The 17,320-nt window shown below is 33.5% G+C and overlaps 2 protein-coding genes across 2 annotated transcripts in view; one reads left to right on the forward strand and one right to left on the reverse strand.

The window, feature by feature from the left end:
• LOC108911392 overlaps positions 1-1,175 on the forward strand; it is a 32,914-nt gene extending 31,739 nt beyond the window's left edge. Inside the window, exon 4 of the mRNA XM_023454922.1 lies at positions 878-1,175. Within this exon, the coding sequence (XP_023310690.1) occupies positions 878-1,175 (298 nt within the window). The remainder of the gene's footprint in view (positions 1-877) is intronic.
• A 6,508-nt stretch (positions 1,176-7,683) lies between these two features.
• Positions 7,684-17,260, reverse strand: LOC108911397 (importin-11). The gene is made up of 13 exons (XM_018716330.1): positions 17,185-17,260; positions 16,843-17,024; positions 16,689-16,789; positions 16,383-16,636; positions 16,058-16,324; positions 15,099-15,562; positions 14,865-15,047; positions 14,469-14,801; positions 13,923-14,280; positions 13,628-13,865; positions 12,313-12,530; positions 11,982-12,262; positions 7,684-8,610 (listed from the first exon to the last, which is right to left on the reverse strand). Exons 2-13 carry the CDS (start codon positions 16,978-16,980, stop codon positions 8,506-8,508), a joined length of 2,940 nt encoding a protein of 979 aa, XP_018571846.1. The 5' UTR covers positions 16,981-17,024; positions 17,185-17,260; the 3' UTR covers positions 7,684-8,505.
• Positions 17,261-17,320: the final 60 nt, after the last annotated feature.

A 17,320-nucleotide genomic window follows, 5' to 3' on the forward strand; every position in this document is an offset into this window, starting at 1 on the left:
TGTTATAGGCTTTAGGCTTTAGGTGTTTAGCGATCTTAGGAATTGTGGGTTTATGGGTTATCGGGTTTATGTTTTTCTGGTATTATTGGGTTTATTGGATTTATAGATTATTAGATTTGTGGGTTATTCAATGGCTTTTTTCCTGTTTAAAAAAAAACTTGTCCAATTTTATATTTTCAGCACTTCCAGCATAAAATATATGACTTTTTAATGTAATTAAAGAAACATTTATTGCTATATACCATCTAACCTCCTGCGTGACTCGAGTTGTTTCCATTTTTGACCACTGTGCGCGGTGCGTTCACGTGTTCTTGCCGTTATCTCCTGATTGCCTCACGCAAATTACGCAAAACTTGTAGGTAGTATTCCTTGCTAACTATAGGACCAGACAGTAAAATTTTTGATAAAGTATTCCATTGTAATCGAAGAAAACGGTTAGAAGGACTTTCACATTTGACTAGATCTCGCTTCTTGGCTTTCCTGAAAATATTTGACCCTACCATTGGTAAAGGTAAACATTTTCAATTTAATTCAGTTTTCAACGTAAAATGTGAGACAAACTCTCTGATCCGACGTTTCGCCACACAAATAATCTTCAAAAACGGTGAGGCAAGTCTTACTCATTCGCTCGCTAAACAAAGACAGTTGCCTAAAATTTGATAGGTACATTACTGATGGTACTACCAATACACCAAATAAGAGTTAACTCGATTGACAAGATACAACACGTGCAATATGAAAATTCCCGTTACATTTTGATCAAACCTCGTATAAGTTTTGCTTTAAATTTGACGAATTTTGACGATTTCTCGAACGACTATTGGGTCAAAAACTGGTAACCATATCACAGTTGTTATTTTACGCGATACCTTTCCAGGTTCTACGAGCTATCCTGCCACAAGGACATACTGAACAAACCGTGCCGGTTCATGGACAGGAAGCTGCACAACCAGTCGAGGTGCGTGCAGCAGCACAGCTACACCTACGCCCTGGTGAAGGACAAGCCCAGCAACCGGAACAGGAACTTCCCCACGTTCCCGGCGCACGGCTCGGACGACGCGACCTACACCCTGGACTACATCAGCGTGCGGAGCGGCTGCAGCTGCGTCGTGACGCCCAACAAGAAGAAGCGCAACAAGGTCAAGCACAAAAGGAAAAACGACGACGAGCGATGAGCCGCCGCCGCTTCCACGTTAATACCAAAGGAGATATTCAGTGACTTTTATTATGTTAAGTGTTGAGTTTGCCGTTAGACAGTTAATTTGTCCCCACCCGCGCGGACGACGGTTTAAGTGAAATCTATTGTATTGAGACATTCCATAGTGTGTTCTGTTCTGTTCTGTTGATATTTGTGTATTTTTTTACGAAAGTATTATGTACTTTTTGTTTCTAGTCTGTAGCTAGGAATCCGACCAGGCGATGACTTAAGATGTAATGAAACAAGACTTGATCTACTAGGTAATCTGAAAAATGTACTCTAATATGCTTCTTAATGACTCCTCTAAGTATAAGTACGTCGAGTAAATGTACTACTTACTAACTCTAATGTTACGCCAGCCTTTCTTAAGCGTTTTAGACACTTTGCGGCGGTATTCTAGTGCTGTACTTACGCGGGCGGTTTCCCCGACATGTTTATTCCAATGAAGTGGTTGTACTTAGGCTGGAAACGTACTCGTTATATTTATGTCCCTCTATAATCACGCTAGGCTCTCCCGAATATAGGCAAGTCCACATCTGACTGACTGAGTCATTCATTATTCGAATAGCGCCTATATAAAATTCAGTAACAAATTAAACAGATATATACAGTGTGTCCCACGATTGTCGCCTGAAAAAAAAAAAAACATTTGCAAACTTACGAAAAGAAAACGTAATTTTTTATAAAGATTTCCGCTTGTCCTTTATTGGTTTTATATGCAGGGTGTTCAATTTTTAAAAAGACAAGCCAAGTACGCCAATTTTTCTAAACATTTTTAAAATTGTAGTTATATCCGTCTTTATCTTCAAAGTGCTACCACTAGATGTCACTAAATTATTCTGATAACTAATCTCCCTAGATTGACCAAGTACCGCAACCGTTTTGCCTCAGAATGGCAGTTTGGCAAATGACACTTCGTTTGACGTTTCTAAATATTCCGCTGTATATTAAACGATTCTCTACATTTTTCCATATTTACCAGCCAATTATATTAAAAGACTATCAAACCTGAAGCGTATATACCATTTACATGAAAAAAAATTTCTACTAATATTCAAGTAACTACTTATGAAAAAGTGTCGTTTTGCATAAATATTTCCGCTTGTCCCCAAAATTTTACGACATTCTTGATTTTATGTCTATATAAAAATTGGTATTCAATTTTTAGGAAAATTTTTACCAAGTACCCCAATCTTTCGAACCATTTTTTATAATTCCAATTGTATTCGTCTTTATTTTGAGGGTGTTACAGCTAGGTGTCACTAAATTATTGTGATAACTGACCTCCATAGATTGACAAAGTACTACAACCGTTGCTCCCGTTTTGCCTCAAAATGGCGGTTTGACAAATGACATTTCGTTTGACGTTTCTAACATCATTATTTAATAGTAACTGTCAAATAAGCTGCTCAAAGTTAATTCATATATTCTCGATCCGAAATAAAATACTCGCTCCTATAAGATACCTAATAAATATGAGTAAATGTAAAGTTTTGTCTGAAGATTTCCGCTTGTCCTCAAAATTTTTACGACTTTCTTGATTTTATACATACAGGCTATCCAATTAAAAAAAAAAGTATCCTATTTTTTAAAAAATTTAAAAGGGACGAGCAAAGTACCTCAATCTTTCGAGGCATTTTTTAAAATTCCAATTATATACCTTACGCCTTAGAGCGAACAGGAATTAAGTCCAAAAACCTTTTTCATTTCCATAGTAATACAAAACCATTGCAGCCCGCTTTAGTGGTGTGACTTAACCTTTTTGTGAAAACGATATATTTATTATATTTATTTATAGGGCTTTCTATGGATTTAAACCAGTCATAAGAAATAGAGTTATAAATATGGCACTTAACCTAAAAACCGAATTTACAAAAAAAATGGACTTAACCCATGTTCGCTCTAAGGTACAGAATTATATCCATTTATTTTCAAATTGCTGCCGCTAGGTGTCACTACATATTTTGATAAACTCCAACTACCGCGTTTTACCTGAAAATGGCGATTTGACAAATGACACTTAGTTTGACATTTCTGAATATTCCGCCGCATATTTACTATTATTTCCATTTTTCCATATTTAACAGCCTTTTATATCAAAATTGGAGTCTATGTTCCATTTTATATGAAAATTTTCAAGTACTTTTTCAATCTAGAGCCTTTATTGTCAACTTTATTAATTCCGTTTTTATCATATGCTGGGCGCCTGAAATTGCACAATTAAAATATTTCTAATTGTCTAAAGTCGCTTATGGGTTTGTTTCAGTTATTTGTTCTGTTTATTTTAATATTTTGCCATGAAAAAAAAAAATAAATATACTTATACTGATTAAAATATTCTCCGAAACTCCAACATATCAAGACTACCCTAACTTGGTACTCAGACAAGCTAAAATTATTACAATTTTTTTATTTTATCTAAAAATGTTTCTCAACAAGTGAAAACCAAAGTGATAACTATTTGGCAGCAAATGTATATTTTTGGAAATACTCATATGTTTAAATATTTTTGGAAAATACAGAAAAAAAATGGCAATGTTTGAAAAATGGTAGGCTTATTCCATTTGTGCCTGGAAAATTTTTCAAATCCTGGAAACATTGGATTTTTTGTGAAAATTTGATACACACCCTGCTAAGAAATATTTGTAGTAATTTCAATTGTTTGGAAAACAAACAATTACCTTCATATCACTTGGCTCAGATATATTTATGATTCTCGTAATTATATCAGAAATTACTTAACAAACAATGATAATAAAAATTCATTGAATTCAGATCGACACTTCTAAGAGATGATAAGATTTTATTGACTTTTTTCTGTTCCGTTACTGGATTATGTATTTTATTTTTATTTAGAGTGATTTTATTAAATCTTTCGTGGTATTATAACGGTAACTGTAAAATTTTATGACCTACTGGAACATGCAGACCTGAATTCAGTCGATTTAAATTAATCATCCTTTGTTAATCAGTTTCTGGTTTAATTACGGGAGTCATAAGTGTGTTCGGGCCATCCGACTCATATTAAATGGCAGTCCTTTTACAAAAAAAAAAAACGAAATTTCATATTTGCAACTGTTCGTCTTAGTAATAATTCATAATCACCTTGTGTATAAAAGTGAGAAAATGGGAAAGTAGGAATATTTATAATGACTCAGAAATTAAAAAAAAATCCATTTTCTTTAGGATATAATCCTGGGACACACTGTAGATATTATAAGGGTGAAATTCGAAGAAAAAATAAAATTTCTGAAAACCATTTCAAAATAGGAATATTTGCAATACAGTTGATGTATTTTCAAATAAAATATGTATATACGTAGGTACATTATGTTGTGCGGTGGTTTTGGGACATTATGTAATGTTGCGTGTTTGGGAATGCCTTCGATGTGGAATTACTGTGCCAAATCTCTGAAAAAAATATATGCAAGAACTCGGCTAAGATGCATACACAAAATACTCATAACTTGCGCAGCGTATAACTGAATCTTAGTATTAATACTTGTATGGTTACCTTCAAAAGTACTGATTCATTTGTAGATATAAGCTTAAAAATGAAGTCGAATTTTATTGAAATGTGGAACACGTATCCGTACCCTAGTACGGAATAAAAATTGAGGTAGAATTAAATTTTGTAAATACTCATTTTATACATACACCTATTTATTCAATCTACTTAAATGTGTAATTTTTTTATTATTTAAAAGTATTTATTTTTATAAGTATTTTTTTACATTTCAATAAAATATTTTTTTACGATTGTACCTCGAATTGTTTTTTATTATTATTATTGATTTATATAATTTTACTGAACCTGTGAATTTTATTGTATTTTTTTTGTCGAGTATGTATATGTAATAACTGTTAACTTAAATAAAAATAACATTATGTAAATATATCTAACGAAATAAAGCTGTGCAAATAAACTAACAGTAGTATCAGATTTATTACTTGTTTTATTTGTTTTGTATTTCCTAGTTTTAAAGTAAACTAAAATTCCAGATCGGTGATTCAATGAAATAAAAAGAGTACATAAAAATGAAAGTTAGTCATTGCAAACTAAAAAAAGCTACTGACAAATTTCTCTAATAATTCCCATCTCAAAAGTAATAAAAGAAAAAAGCATGTGCATTTGTAAACATCGATCTATAGAAGTTTTTACTCATTGATTTATTAATTTACGAAATAGAAATATAAACCTATCGGAACATGTGCTAGGGACTATCATGATCTAAGAGATTTTGATATAAACACTATTAAATCCCATTTCACATTGTGTTGTGTCTACTCTCTTTTCTTAATGATTTTAACTGTAAATGAAATATACTTTTGTTAATGGTAAGTGCAACTTGAAATAGGTACTACTGGATTGGCATATTTATGACATATTCCTTGATTTATCTCAAAAAATTTTAGAGCTCGGAATAATCCAAACCTGCAGTCAGTTTCGCTCATCTAGCTGTTACAAGTACACTATACACTTTTTTTTCTGAAATAGTTTTAGGACTCCAAAAAATATGAAAAAATTACAACGAATTATAACGGCCTTAATGAATCCAAAACAGCAGTCAGTTCCCCTCTAGCCTCTAGCTCTTCCAGTTGAGATTTTCGATTCATTTCATTAGGGAAGCACTTGCACAAAAACTGACTATCCTAGCGTGTTCAGCGTTCAGCGATCCAGTTGCGTGCCTTGAGAAGGGCACTTTAATTTTTTGACAAATTTCGTGCTATTAGAAATACTACTTTCCAATCAGTTTTTCAATCAGTCAATCATCAATCAATCAACACATATGTCGATTGACAAAACTGAGTTAAATGATTCCGATTCCGAATTTTCAGACTCCGCCATCTGTCGCTCAGAAACTGCACTGAACTACGGGAGAATTCTTTAGCAGGAAGCCAGCTGTAATGGCTACTCATTTGCTGGTCAGATAATTGAGAACTTTATACATAGATGGCGCAGCATGCTACCATTAATATTTGAAATATAATATTATATAATATATTATGTTTAAACTAAGAAAAACAGTAAGAAAATTGAAATCCTATATCAGTTTTTATTGTTAAAATTAAATTTCAAATTTTCAGTATATTTCCTCCATTTTCAAATAAAAAATAAATAGTTTGATTTCGTAACATATTACCTATTGGTAACATATCCCTCGATTTTTCTCAAATAGTTCTGGAGCTCAGAAAAAAACGGGTGCACTATAAGAGTATAAACTGTAGTCAGTTCTTTTCTTGCTAATCCAGTTTTCGAGATTTTCGATTTATTTTCTTTCCTTAATGAAATCACGCACAAAAACCGACCATCTCAGCATTTTTAGTGCCCTCAATTGCGTAGAACTTCACCTAGAGGGCACTTTAATTTTTTGACATTTTCATGGACCAACGGTTTTCTCAAAAAGTTTTAGGGCTCCGAAAGATTTTAATAAATTCGGGTGGACTTTAATTTTGTGACAAATTTCGTGCTAATAGAAATATATTTTTCCAATCAGTGAAGTGTCACGCTCACATTATGTCGATTGATGCCCTGACATCTATCGCCGAGAAGCTGCACTGAACTGAGGGAGAATTCTTTAGCGGGTAGTCAACTGTATCCGCTACTCATTTACTGGTAAGTTAATTCAGCTCTTTATGTATAGATGGCACTGCATGCTAATCTTCCATATTCAAATAAATAGTTTTATTTCGTGATTTACTACTGGCATATTCCTACCATATGGCTCAATTTTTCTCAAATAGTTTTAGGGCTCAGGTAAATCTGAAAAAAATCGGGTTCACTATAAGAATCACGCTCACATTATGTCGATTGATGCCCTGACATCTATCGCCGAGAAGCTGCGCTGAACTGAGGGAGAATTCTTTAGCGGGTAGTCAACTGTATCCGCTACTCATTTATTGGTCAGTTAATTCAGCTCTTTATGTATAGATGGCGCTGTATACTAATTTTCCATATTCAAATAAACAGTTTCATTTCGTGACATACTACTGGCATATTCCTACCATATGGCTCAATTTTTCTCAAATACTTTTAGGGCTCAGGAAAATCTGAACAAAATCGGGTGCACTATAAGAATCCCGATCCGAATTTTCAGGCTCTGCCATCTATCGGACAGAAACTGCACTGAACTACGTGAGAATTATTTAGCAGATAGCCCCCTGCAATGGTCACTCATGAACTAGCCAGCTAATTGAGCTGTTTATGCATAGATGGCGCTGCATACTATCATTAATATTATTACTATTTGAAATAAGTTATATTAAAACCTTATAGGAAATAGTAATAAACTTATTACTCTGAGTATTAAACTAAGAAAAAGTCGAGAAAATTGAAATCCTAAATCAGTATTTATTATTAATATTTCAAATTTTGAATAACTTTCTTCCATTTTCAAATAAACAGTTTGATTTCTTGACATACTATTGGCATATTCGTAACATAAACTATATTATTTAAATTAACAATTAATTCATCAAAAATATTTAAAATGTCTATTTTTAAGAAATAGGAAATGGGAACTATCTTATATTTCAGTATTTTTGATCAAATATTGTTCACAACCGAACTTTTGGTAAGATCTAGAAAAAACGTTGGAATAAAACACTGGTTTTCGTAACAGCCTTTAAATATATAACGCAATAAATATATGGATTGTAATAACCTGCAGTAACCTCAGGAAAGTAAATTTAAAAAGATGGTACATACAATTTCTCCCTACAAATCAAACTTATATAAAAAATACACAGTATTTCCTCGCTCCTCACAAGAACTGTTCAATTAACAATATATTACAGTACACTCTAAAACTAGATAGTTTAATATTAGTTATTTTAGTAGCATTACAAAAATATAAATAATTTCTAATAAAACCCTAAATAAACGCTACAGAGACGAACCCTTTGCTAATATTCAGAAGCACTTAACCTCACACACAGTTACATAATTCTCCCACGATTAAAAACACACCAGTGCTGAATATCAACAGAAATTTGTCTCAAAAAGGATAGAGCATGCCTCGCTTAAAAAAATAAGCTAATATTGTTATTGTTATGTATTGTTAATCGTCAAAGCACATCCCGCTTCTGATTTATAGGTTCGAAACTCAACAACTAAAAGAATAAAATTACTTAAAAACACTGTTCCATCTCAAATTTAATGAGGAGAAAACCAATCATTTTACAAAACCACCGGATCAGAAGTGGGACAGAACTCACGATGAAGTATTTAACACAGTACATTCGACCAAATAATCGTAGAAATATGATGATTATAATATACATATGTGATTCTCGTTACTCCCTAATTACAATGTGATATAATCCTTAATTTGCGATATTGTGTCCGCGTCTACCGCCTGCAGCAGCTGCTGGTACTGCTGCAGACCCACCTGGTTTCTCAGTTCGAACATCTAGAAGCATAATTGTTATTATAACACAAAAACAAACATATACAGGGTATAACTTTGAAGGGGGTTTGTTTTTGCCTGCCTGGCGCATTGTCATATCACATCAGGTGGGTTGATATTATAGCCCAGTAAATGAAATTTGTAATATATGTAAATCAAAAGGTAGTTCGTTTCAGATTGAAACTTGGTTTAATCGTTAGTTTAGGCAAAAACAAATAATATTTCCTAAAAAGTATCGGTTTAAAACAACAAGATCATTGTTTAAACAATAAAATTACCAAAAATTGAGTGTTTTAGCTGTATTAAAAAGTGCTCTCCAACAGGAGTTTTTGCTTTTGTTTTCAAAAAACGCTTCATTGGAGACTTGCTAAATTAAAATCCATTAACAATTTGTTTCTATAATTGCAAAAAACCAGCGAAATTTGAATTTGCTATAAATAGAAGAAAAAAGCATAAATCATCTCTAAACTGCAGTATTTTGTTACGCTTAAGAAACCCTGAAAATTTGGTAAAAAAATATTTATTTGTTTACGAGTTTTTGCATTAGTTTATTAGAAATAGTACTTCTTCAATTGCAAAAACGCGGTTGTTAACGTTATAATAAAGGGCCTTATGATATATTCAAGATATGCAATTGGAAATTGTAATTTCATAGGCTAACCTTCTCAAAATGGCGTATAAACAAATAGTGTAATTTGTTTATAAGGTTTTTCGTTAATAACTGCAAAGAATGAATATTTTTTAAAGCCGCTTTGATATTCGTAACCTGGTAATTTTTCACGAATTTAAAAAAAAAATTGTTCTAGGACCATTTTTAGCCGACACAGCGTTTTTTTTTAAATTCATAACTTGTTTATTTATAAATTTCGGGAATAAATCAATCAACCCTTAAACTCCATAATAACGGTTAAAGATATCGAAAAAATGCATTTTATAGTAGTTTTTAACCCTTTAAAAAACGTCGAATACATTTTCATACCCGGAATGTGGTTGGGGAAATAAGACTGAAACGTTCCGAGACTTCAAATCTTAACTGCCCGAAAATTTTGCAATATCTTAGGTAATTGTGGACCAATTTTAATGTTTTTTTGTTTAATCTGGGGTAGCGCATGAACATAATAACAACTGCACAGTCCATTTTGCAATAATTAATTATTAATTTGTTATAAACTACTAATTTTGTAAAAAAAAATTTTTTTCGCATTTTTTCGAGATATAATTTTTCACAATGGTACCAATAAACAATTTTCTTAAAAAACAATATTTTTGTGTAAAAAAATTCAGGAAATGACATATTTTATGTATAAAGTTTATTTTAATGAGAATCGAGTTTTTGTATGTAATATGCATAATATTATTTTTTAACATTAAATTACATATTATATTTTAAAACAGGTAAGTAAATTAAAACACTCAATTGTCATTAAAATAAACTTTCTTTATACATGAAAAATATGTCATTTCCTGATTTTTTCTTACCACAAAATATTGTTTTTTAAGAAAATTGTTTATTGGTACCATTGTGAAAAATTATTTCTCAAAAAAATGTGAAAAAAATTTTTTTTTACAAAATTAGTAGTTTATAACAAATTAATAATTAATGATTGCAAAATGGACCGTGCATTTGTTATTATTTTCATGCGCTGCCCCAGATTAAAAAAACGTTAAAATTGGTCCACAATTACCGGAGATATTGCAAAATTTTCGGGCAGTTAAGATTTGAAGTCTCGGAACGTTTCTGTCTTATTTCCCCAACCACATTCCGGGTATGAAAATGTATTCGACGTTTTTTAAAGGGTTAAAAATTACTATAAAATGCATTTTTTCGATATCTTTAACCGTTATTATGGAGTTTAAGGGTTGATTGATTTAGTCCCGAAATTTATAAATAAACAAGTTATGAATTTAAAAAAAAAACGCTGTGTCGCCTAAAAATGGTCCTAGAACAATTTTTTTTTTTAAATTCGTGAAAAAATACCAGGATTATGAATATCAAAGCGGCTTTAAAAAATATTCATTCTTCGCAGTTATTAACGAAAAACCTTATAAACAAATTACACTATTTGTTTATACGCCGTTTTGAGGAGGTTAGCCTATGAAATTACAATTTCCAATTGCATATCTTGAAAATACAAGTCAAGACGAAACAAATGAGCCCTCATAAGGCCCTTTATTATAACGCTAACAACCGCGTTCTTGCAATTGAAAAAATGCTATTTCTATGTAATTTGTTTATACGCCGTTTTGAGGAGGTTAGCCTATGAAATTACAATTTCCAATTACATATCTTGAAAATACAAGTCAAGACGAAACAAATGAGCCCTCATAAGGCCCTTTATTATAATGCTAACAACTGCGTTTTTGCAATTGAAAAAATGTTATTTCTAATAAGCAAATGTAAAAACTCGTAAACAAATGAATATTTTTTTACCAAATTTTCAAGGTTTCTTAAGCATAACAAAATACAACTTTTACTGCAGCTTAGAGACAATTTATGCGTTATTCTTCTATTTATAGCAAATTCAAATTTCGCAAATTTTCTGCATTTAAACAAATTGTTAATGGATTTTAATTTAGCAAGTCTCAAATGAAGCGTTTTTTGAAAACTTATAAGTATAAACAAAAGCAAAAACTCCTGTTGAGAGCGCTTTTTAATACACCTAAAAATCATTCAAACTCAAATCATTGTATAAACAATGATCTTATTGTTTTAAACCGATACTTTTTGCAAAATATTATTTATTTTTGCCTAAACTAACAGTTAAACCAAGTGTCAATCTGAAACAAATTTTTTTTTTCATTTCCTGGGCCACTAACCCATGTCATTGCTTCACAAACTAAACACAGTGTTTCAAAAACGAATTAGCAACACCTTTTTAAAAACTTGAAATGATTTTAAAAATTATTTCAATTTTATTGTTTTAGTAAATATTTTTGTTTATTTTTATTTCGGACATTTTAAAAGACAGGAAAAATAAATTATCTTAATTAAAACACAAATTTGTTTTACAATTAGTAAGACATTTATTAGTTAATATTTAATGAATCAGCAATAAAATATAATTTTCTTAAGAACACTTGAAAAGGTTTTTGATGTTTGAAGTTTCGTAAAAAATAAATATGGTGACTTTAAAACAACACGTCACAAAAATTATTTCCCATTATAATTTCACTTTCCGCTACCATACACAGCTCGTTTAAAAATGTAATGACAAGCAACACTGACAAGCGTGCACATACACCCGAGTTCAGGTGCTGTCCAGTGACGGCGTAGACGAATTTAAGTGTAGTTTAAAAAACAGATTACAACTCAACACATACTATTACCCATAAAAAACTGACCCCCATTCAAAGTTACAACCCAAACAACTCACCTGTGACTGGAGATAATCCTTCAGTACGATGGTATGCACGGGGTCGGAAAGTATAAGCTGCTTCTTCCTCTGATCATGGTCCGTTTCGTAGTACCCGTCCCCGTCCTCATCGAAGTGGCTGGGACTCTGCCCTTCAGTTAGCACGAGGGAATCTATCATGGCACCATTCTCCTCCGTCTTGGTGATGTCGTTTAAGGATTCCAAAATATTCAGCATGATTAAACCGAATCGTTCCAAGATCGGCCGACTTTGCGTCGTGAGCAGATTCGATAAAGCCAATCCTAAAAAAAAGGTTGATCAAAATCGACGTTTGTTCAAAAAAAGTATTCACCTAATAGTTTCCTCTGATCAAGCTGCGAAACGTTCCTCATTTTATCCAGCCAGACGTCCATGATCTGCCCGAGGGTGGACTCATCAGTCTCGTTGTGGCTCTGCGCAATGTTACTCAACACCCTCGTGAATATATCGTGAGATGACAGTAAAACCCTAGACAAGATGCACAAGTACATCGACATTACCATCTGATAGTCTTCGCCCTGATATATTTTCCTAAAAACACAACCACTTATCAACGGGAGCGGCAACCAAAATATATGGTCGTTTAAAATGCAAACGCCAGTAACCCACAATAACATAATTTTACAGGAGAAGCAAGGATTTTGAACAGAAAATAAAGAAGTTTTCGGAAAAAAACATAAAATGTCAGTATATCGATAAATAAATGTACTGGAACATATAGGCTAAAAAATTTTAATTTTCAAAATTAGGAATATTTACGTAGATATTATATTTTTCAAACACTTTGAGCATCACTGTCCAAAAGGAAAATAATTATTTATGCCTGCATGCCAAGAAATTACGAGTTTACCAAGTCATGTGCCAAGAAAATTATTTAGATCAAGATCTCAAACTTGATAAACACCTCATCTGGACCGCATTACCATTAATTAAACCACAAACCTGGGTGTAAATTAAGCCATAAACAGTTGTTTTATTTTTGTTACAGAACCAATGGGGACCGACATAAAATTTGTTTTCTTTTCAACACCATTTAAAACCGTAGTTTTTTAATCTGTTTATTATTGTAGAATGTTCTCCTTTTAGCGCCGTTCATAAATCATACATTTCTTTTTTTTTTATTTTTTTATTATTATATTTCCAGTCATTTAGTAGTGGGTAGAAAAATTGACACGATTTTTGTTTGTAAAAGTTTTAAGATTTTCATTGTGAATAAATCTAGTTAAAATTAAAAGGTGTGTTTCTTTCAAGCTGTCATAGATTGATAAAATTCCCAAACAGCAAAAACGCTGATACCCTTTTGTCAAAATACACAAATAATTCTGTTTATTTTACATTTAAAATAAAACTACACTGAGAAAACTACTCTCCGCCATTTTAACAAAAAGAAATACAGCCGAAGCAAACAGGTATTAAATTTAAAGAAACAAATGTTAGTTTTATATAAATAAAATCTATTGTTGTACTTAAAATGTTAGTACTTGAATTGATTTTAAGAAGTGTAACATATGAATTATCTTAAGTACTCAGGAAATTTTTTAAGAATATAAATTTAAATTTTAAATGTAATACATATTGGGAGCTAATTCTGCAAAAAAAGTAAACACTGTAAAAATAGTTCTACTCACTGAAATATCCTGGGCAGAATCGGCATGGCGGTTTCAGTCCCCAACACGGGCACGGCCCTAATAAACGTCTCCACCAGCTTCATCAGCATAACGATACCCTCGTTCTTTAAATCTGCCATCAGGCCATCACAGACTTGAATGATTTGCGCCCCTTGCGTCCGCATGACCAGCTCGGGCGCCAAAAGTACGTGGACCAGGGATATCAGCAGACAGGCTCGGAAGTTTTCAGTTGAATATTCTACAAAGATCCAAAAAAAAAAACCGCTGTAATAAAAGTCGCCCAATATCTACTCACCCAGCAATGGCGGCATGTTATTAAACAACTGCATCAGCTCATTAGTCATGGTCGTGGAATATTCCAACACAGCCAACCACAAATCCAGAGAATCTTCCAGTAAATACACAATCGCGTTCTGCCTTATGTCGGTACCCAGTTGAATTATGGGCAGAAGAAAGGGGTTTAATTCTGGTTTAACACCTCCCAATGCTTTCACTAACTGAACCAACGTGGCCACTATGGCACAACGTAGCATGTTGTGGTCTTCCGATTCCTGCCACAGGTGGGGCAGGTACTGGATAAGGGACTCGGAATGGGGCTGGATCGTATTTCCCATACGTTCCAGGAGCAGGGTCATAACGTTCAGCACTTGCATCTAAAAAGTATCGCAAGAAGCAGATCAGAAGTGGGATAATCACCAATGAATCAGAAGTGGGATAATCGCGATAATTCTTATAACTTGTTGCCTTTGGAATTGAAATCTTTAAAGAATTTCCTTTCTTGGTAAAAAATAAATACTGTCTCATTGTTTAATTAATATCTTGAACATATATCGCTGCTTACCTTTGTCTCGCACTCAACGGCTTCCCTCAAAAGGGCGAACAGTAAGTTGAAAGCCGAAAACATATAATCCTTAAACTGGTCACAATTAAATTCGAAATCGTCTATGGCATAGCGCAGCGTCGATGCAGCGGTCAGTCTTACGGCCATGTCTTCGTCAGGTCCCAGTAGATTTATTATACACTCGTACAAGGCGGGGCGCAGCTCGCTGGACAATTTTATACCGGTCCACCGGCCTATCAGCGCAGTCACTCGCCTCCTAATCACCCTGTAGTTGTTGTGTTTTATTTTGAGCTCCTGAAGCAGTGTGTTCGTGAACCACTGGTCAAAGTCAACCTAAAACGCATAATTTGTGATGTAACACCGAGTTTTTACACGCAACAAAGTGTTTTGCAATACCTCATCATATAAGTCGAACGCGCACAGCCCGACGGCATTGTAAACGGCATCTTTTCGTAAAATCCCTTGCATGTCCTCTGGAGGAACAAGAACATTGGTGTCTGCGACTAACTCTAATATTACAGGTATGAGTATCTCCCTGTATTCGTGGAAGATAGTTACGAATACTGTGTCCATGCTAGGCTGAAATAAAATAATAAATCAAAATTCCCTGCAAAAGTATTAAAAACTTACCCTTAAGCTGTACTTCCAACTATCGCCACACTCGTCATTAGAGAACGCCTCCGGATCGCTATCCCACATATCCAACTCGTCCTGCGTTAAAATAAAATAATGCACGACCAACTTCCGACACATATCCGACACGGTTTGCGGTTGGAAAAACGCTTGTTTGATCTGGTGTGCCTTTAAAGTGTCGGGGTGTTTGGTCATCTCCGGTATCTTGGCTGCTCGATACTCAACGCACAAGAGAATATTTTTGATGAGATTGAAGCACTGTATGATGAACCGTTCAAACAGAAAGTTTATGCCTTCGTCTGTGAACAGGTAAAACACCGTAAACTCTAGACTAGGCTGGATAAAGTCTATGAAAGAGAAGGGGTGCGTGTCCAAAACAGAGAGAAGAACTTTCGTTAGGTGGATAATAAACTTCTCGCATAGTTCCAGGAGGTAGGTGTCTTTCCCTTTGATCTGCTTACCTAAATGAAGAATGAGAGTATATGTTATACCAGAGTCCCACAACTGTATATCCAATATGGCAGGTACCTTTTTATTTAGGTACATTAGAGTCTATGTTAAACAATTCTGTTTTCTTGGGCAAGGATGGTCTACTACTACCTCCGTACCCTTTTTGTTCTATGTTTATTTCACTTACACACATATGACATGAAAGGAAACACCAAAGCTGGTAACTGACAAATCGAGAAATGAAACTATGCAGTACTGGTCATCTCTCTTTTGTGCATAATAAGCAGATACAAAAATAGGTGCTTGCCACAATAGAAAACTTAGGTTGAACATATTATCAGAACACAAAGTGAAATAACCGGGAAATTAAAATTTCCATGAAAAAAATACACAAAATTATTTTACTGAATCAAGTACTTGTAAAAATGATGGTCTATTTTATTTATGAGCTTTCATGACTGCTATTGGGGAGTTCTGGTGTAAAAATGAAAAAAAATTGTACTTACGGCACTGTAAGACGGTCTTGGCTTTCTCAAAAATAACCTTCATGAACGACATGCAGTCCTGGTTCTCTTCCGGTTTGTAAAACCCAAACACCGTCAATTTCCTCAAAATCCGTAAAGTCAACAGAGCTTTTTCCAAGTTCCCTGTTATGACTTCAACGCTGCCATTTTGCATAATATTTCTGACAAATGCTTCCGTGAAGTTATTCCACAGATTCAAAATAAACGTGTATATGTTTGAGGTAAACTCTTGGAACAGTCTTCTATCACCTGAAAAGTTAAATCAGAGTAACAACAAAAACCTTAAATATATAAAATAGTCATCTACCTGCCAGTCTCTTTGAAGCAATGGCTTTGACAACGTGATGCAGTGTTAACAGCGCTCTATGCTGAACTAAACCGTCAGGGCTTTCTACTGCCTGTAATAAAGTAGGGAATAAATTGGGCCACTCTCTAGGCCAGTCAAATCGAGCAACTTTTGAGACGAGCACAGCTCGTTGTACAGCGATTTGACTGATGGGCTCACTGAAATTACATAGTAGCCCGTGGCGAATGTTCAACTTTTCTTCTTCTGATATAGCGCTAGACAAACACAAAAATTAGTAACAGAAACAAAATAAATACCAACACTTACTTTGGCGCATTTTTCCTCCAGTACTTGTCGATTCCATTTTTCATGTAAAGAACTGCCATCCACCTTACGTTTACGTCCATTGAATGATTGGAAATAATATTCTAGAAAAAAGAAAATTTAATGATCTTATTTAAGCTACTCGGAATGTACTCACGAATAAAACCGTGTAAAAGCCGGGTTGTGTTTCCCATTCCCTTAGCTTTCCTTCTGCTGGTTTAAATTCATCTGGATTTTGGCTAGACGCCCTTTGAAGGACATCTAAAACCACTGCATGAGTTGTAGCTGAATCCATCGTCAGTTTCAATGTGTCCTCATCTAGATATTTTATATTATCGCCTAAAAATCAATGAATATGTTAAATGCATGCTGCGTAAATAAGACAAGTAGAAATGAGGTTAAGTTCAATGAGACTGATTGAAAATAATTCCTTGAATAAGGTAAGTAAATAAATCTAGCCTAGGGTATATAGTAATCTATAATTTAATAAATAACGTACTGTTTATACAAATCTTGTGATAAATAATCCTTTATTTACTTTGTTTGTTTGGCAAATCTAGTTATTTCCCTTGTCAGGTAACCAACCACGAAACACATAAAATTACCAACAGTATGATAGGTGATTTAGGCCAGTT

The sequence above is a fragment of the Anoplophora glabripennis genome, unplaced genomic scaffold, assembly GCF_000390285.2.
Source record: "Anoplophora glabripennis isolate ALB-LARVAE unplaced genomic scaffold, Agla_2.0 scaffold470, whole genome shotgun sequence".
NCBI lineage: Eukaryota > Metazoa > Arthropoda > Insecta > Coleoptera > Cerambycidae > Anoplophora > Anoplophora glabripennis.

Bases quoted from the DNA above. Each gene is read 5' to 3' on its own strand.
- LOC108911397 (XM_018716330.1), bottom strand. From the start codon at position 16,980: ATGGATTCAGCTACAACTCATGCAGTGGTTTTAGATGTCCTTCAAAGG. The intron at 16,637-16,688 runs GTAAGTGTTGGT...GTGTTTGTCTAG, and splicing joins TGGAGGAAAAATGCGCCAAA to CGCTATATCAGAAGAAGAAA. The intron at 16,325-16,382 runs GTAGATGACTAT...TTAACTTTTCAG, and splicing joins TGCTTCAAAGAGACTGGCAG to GTGATAGAAGACTGTTCCAA.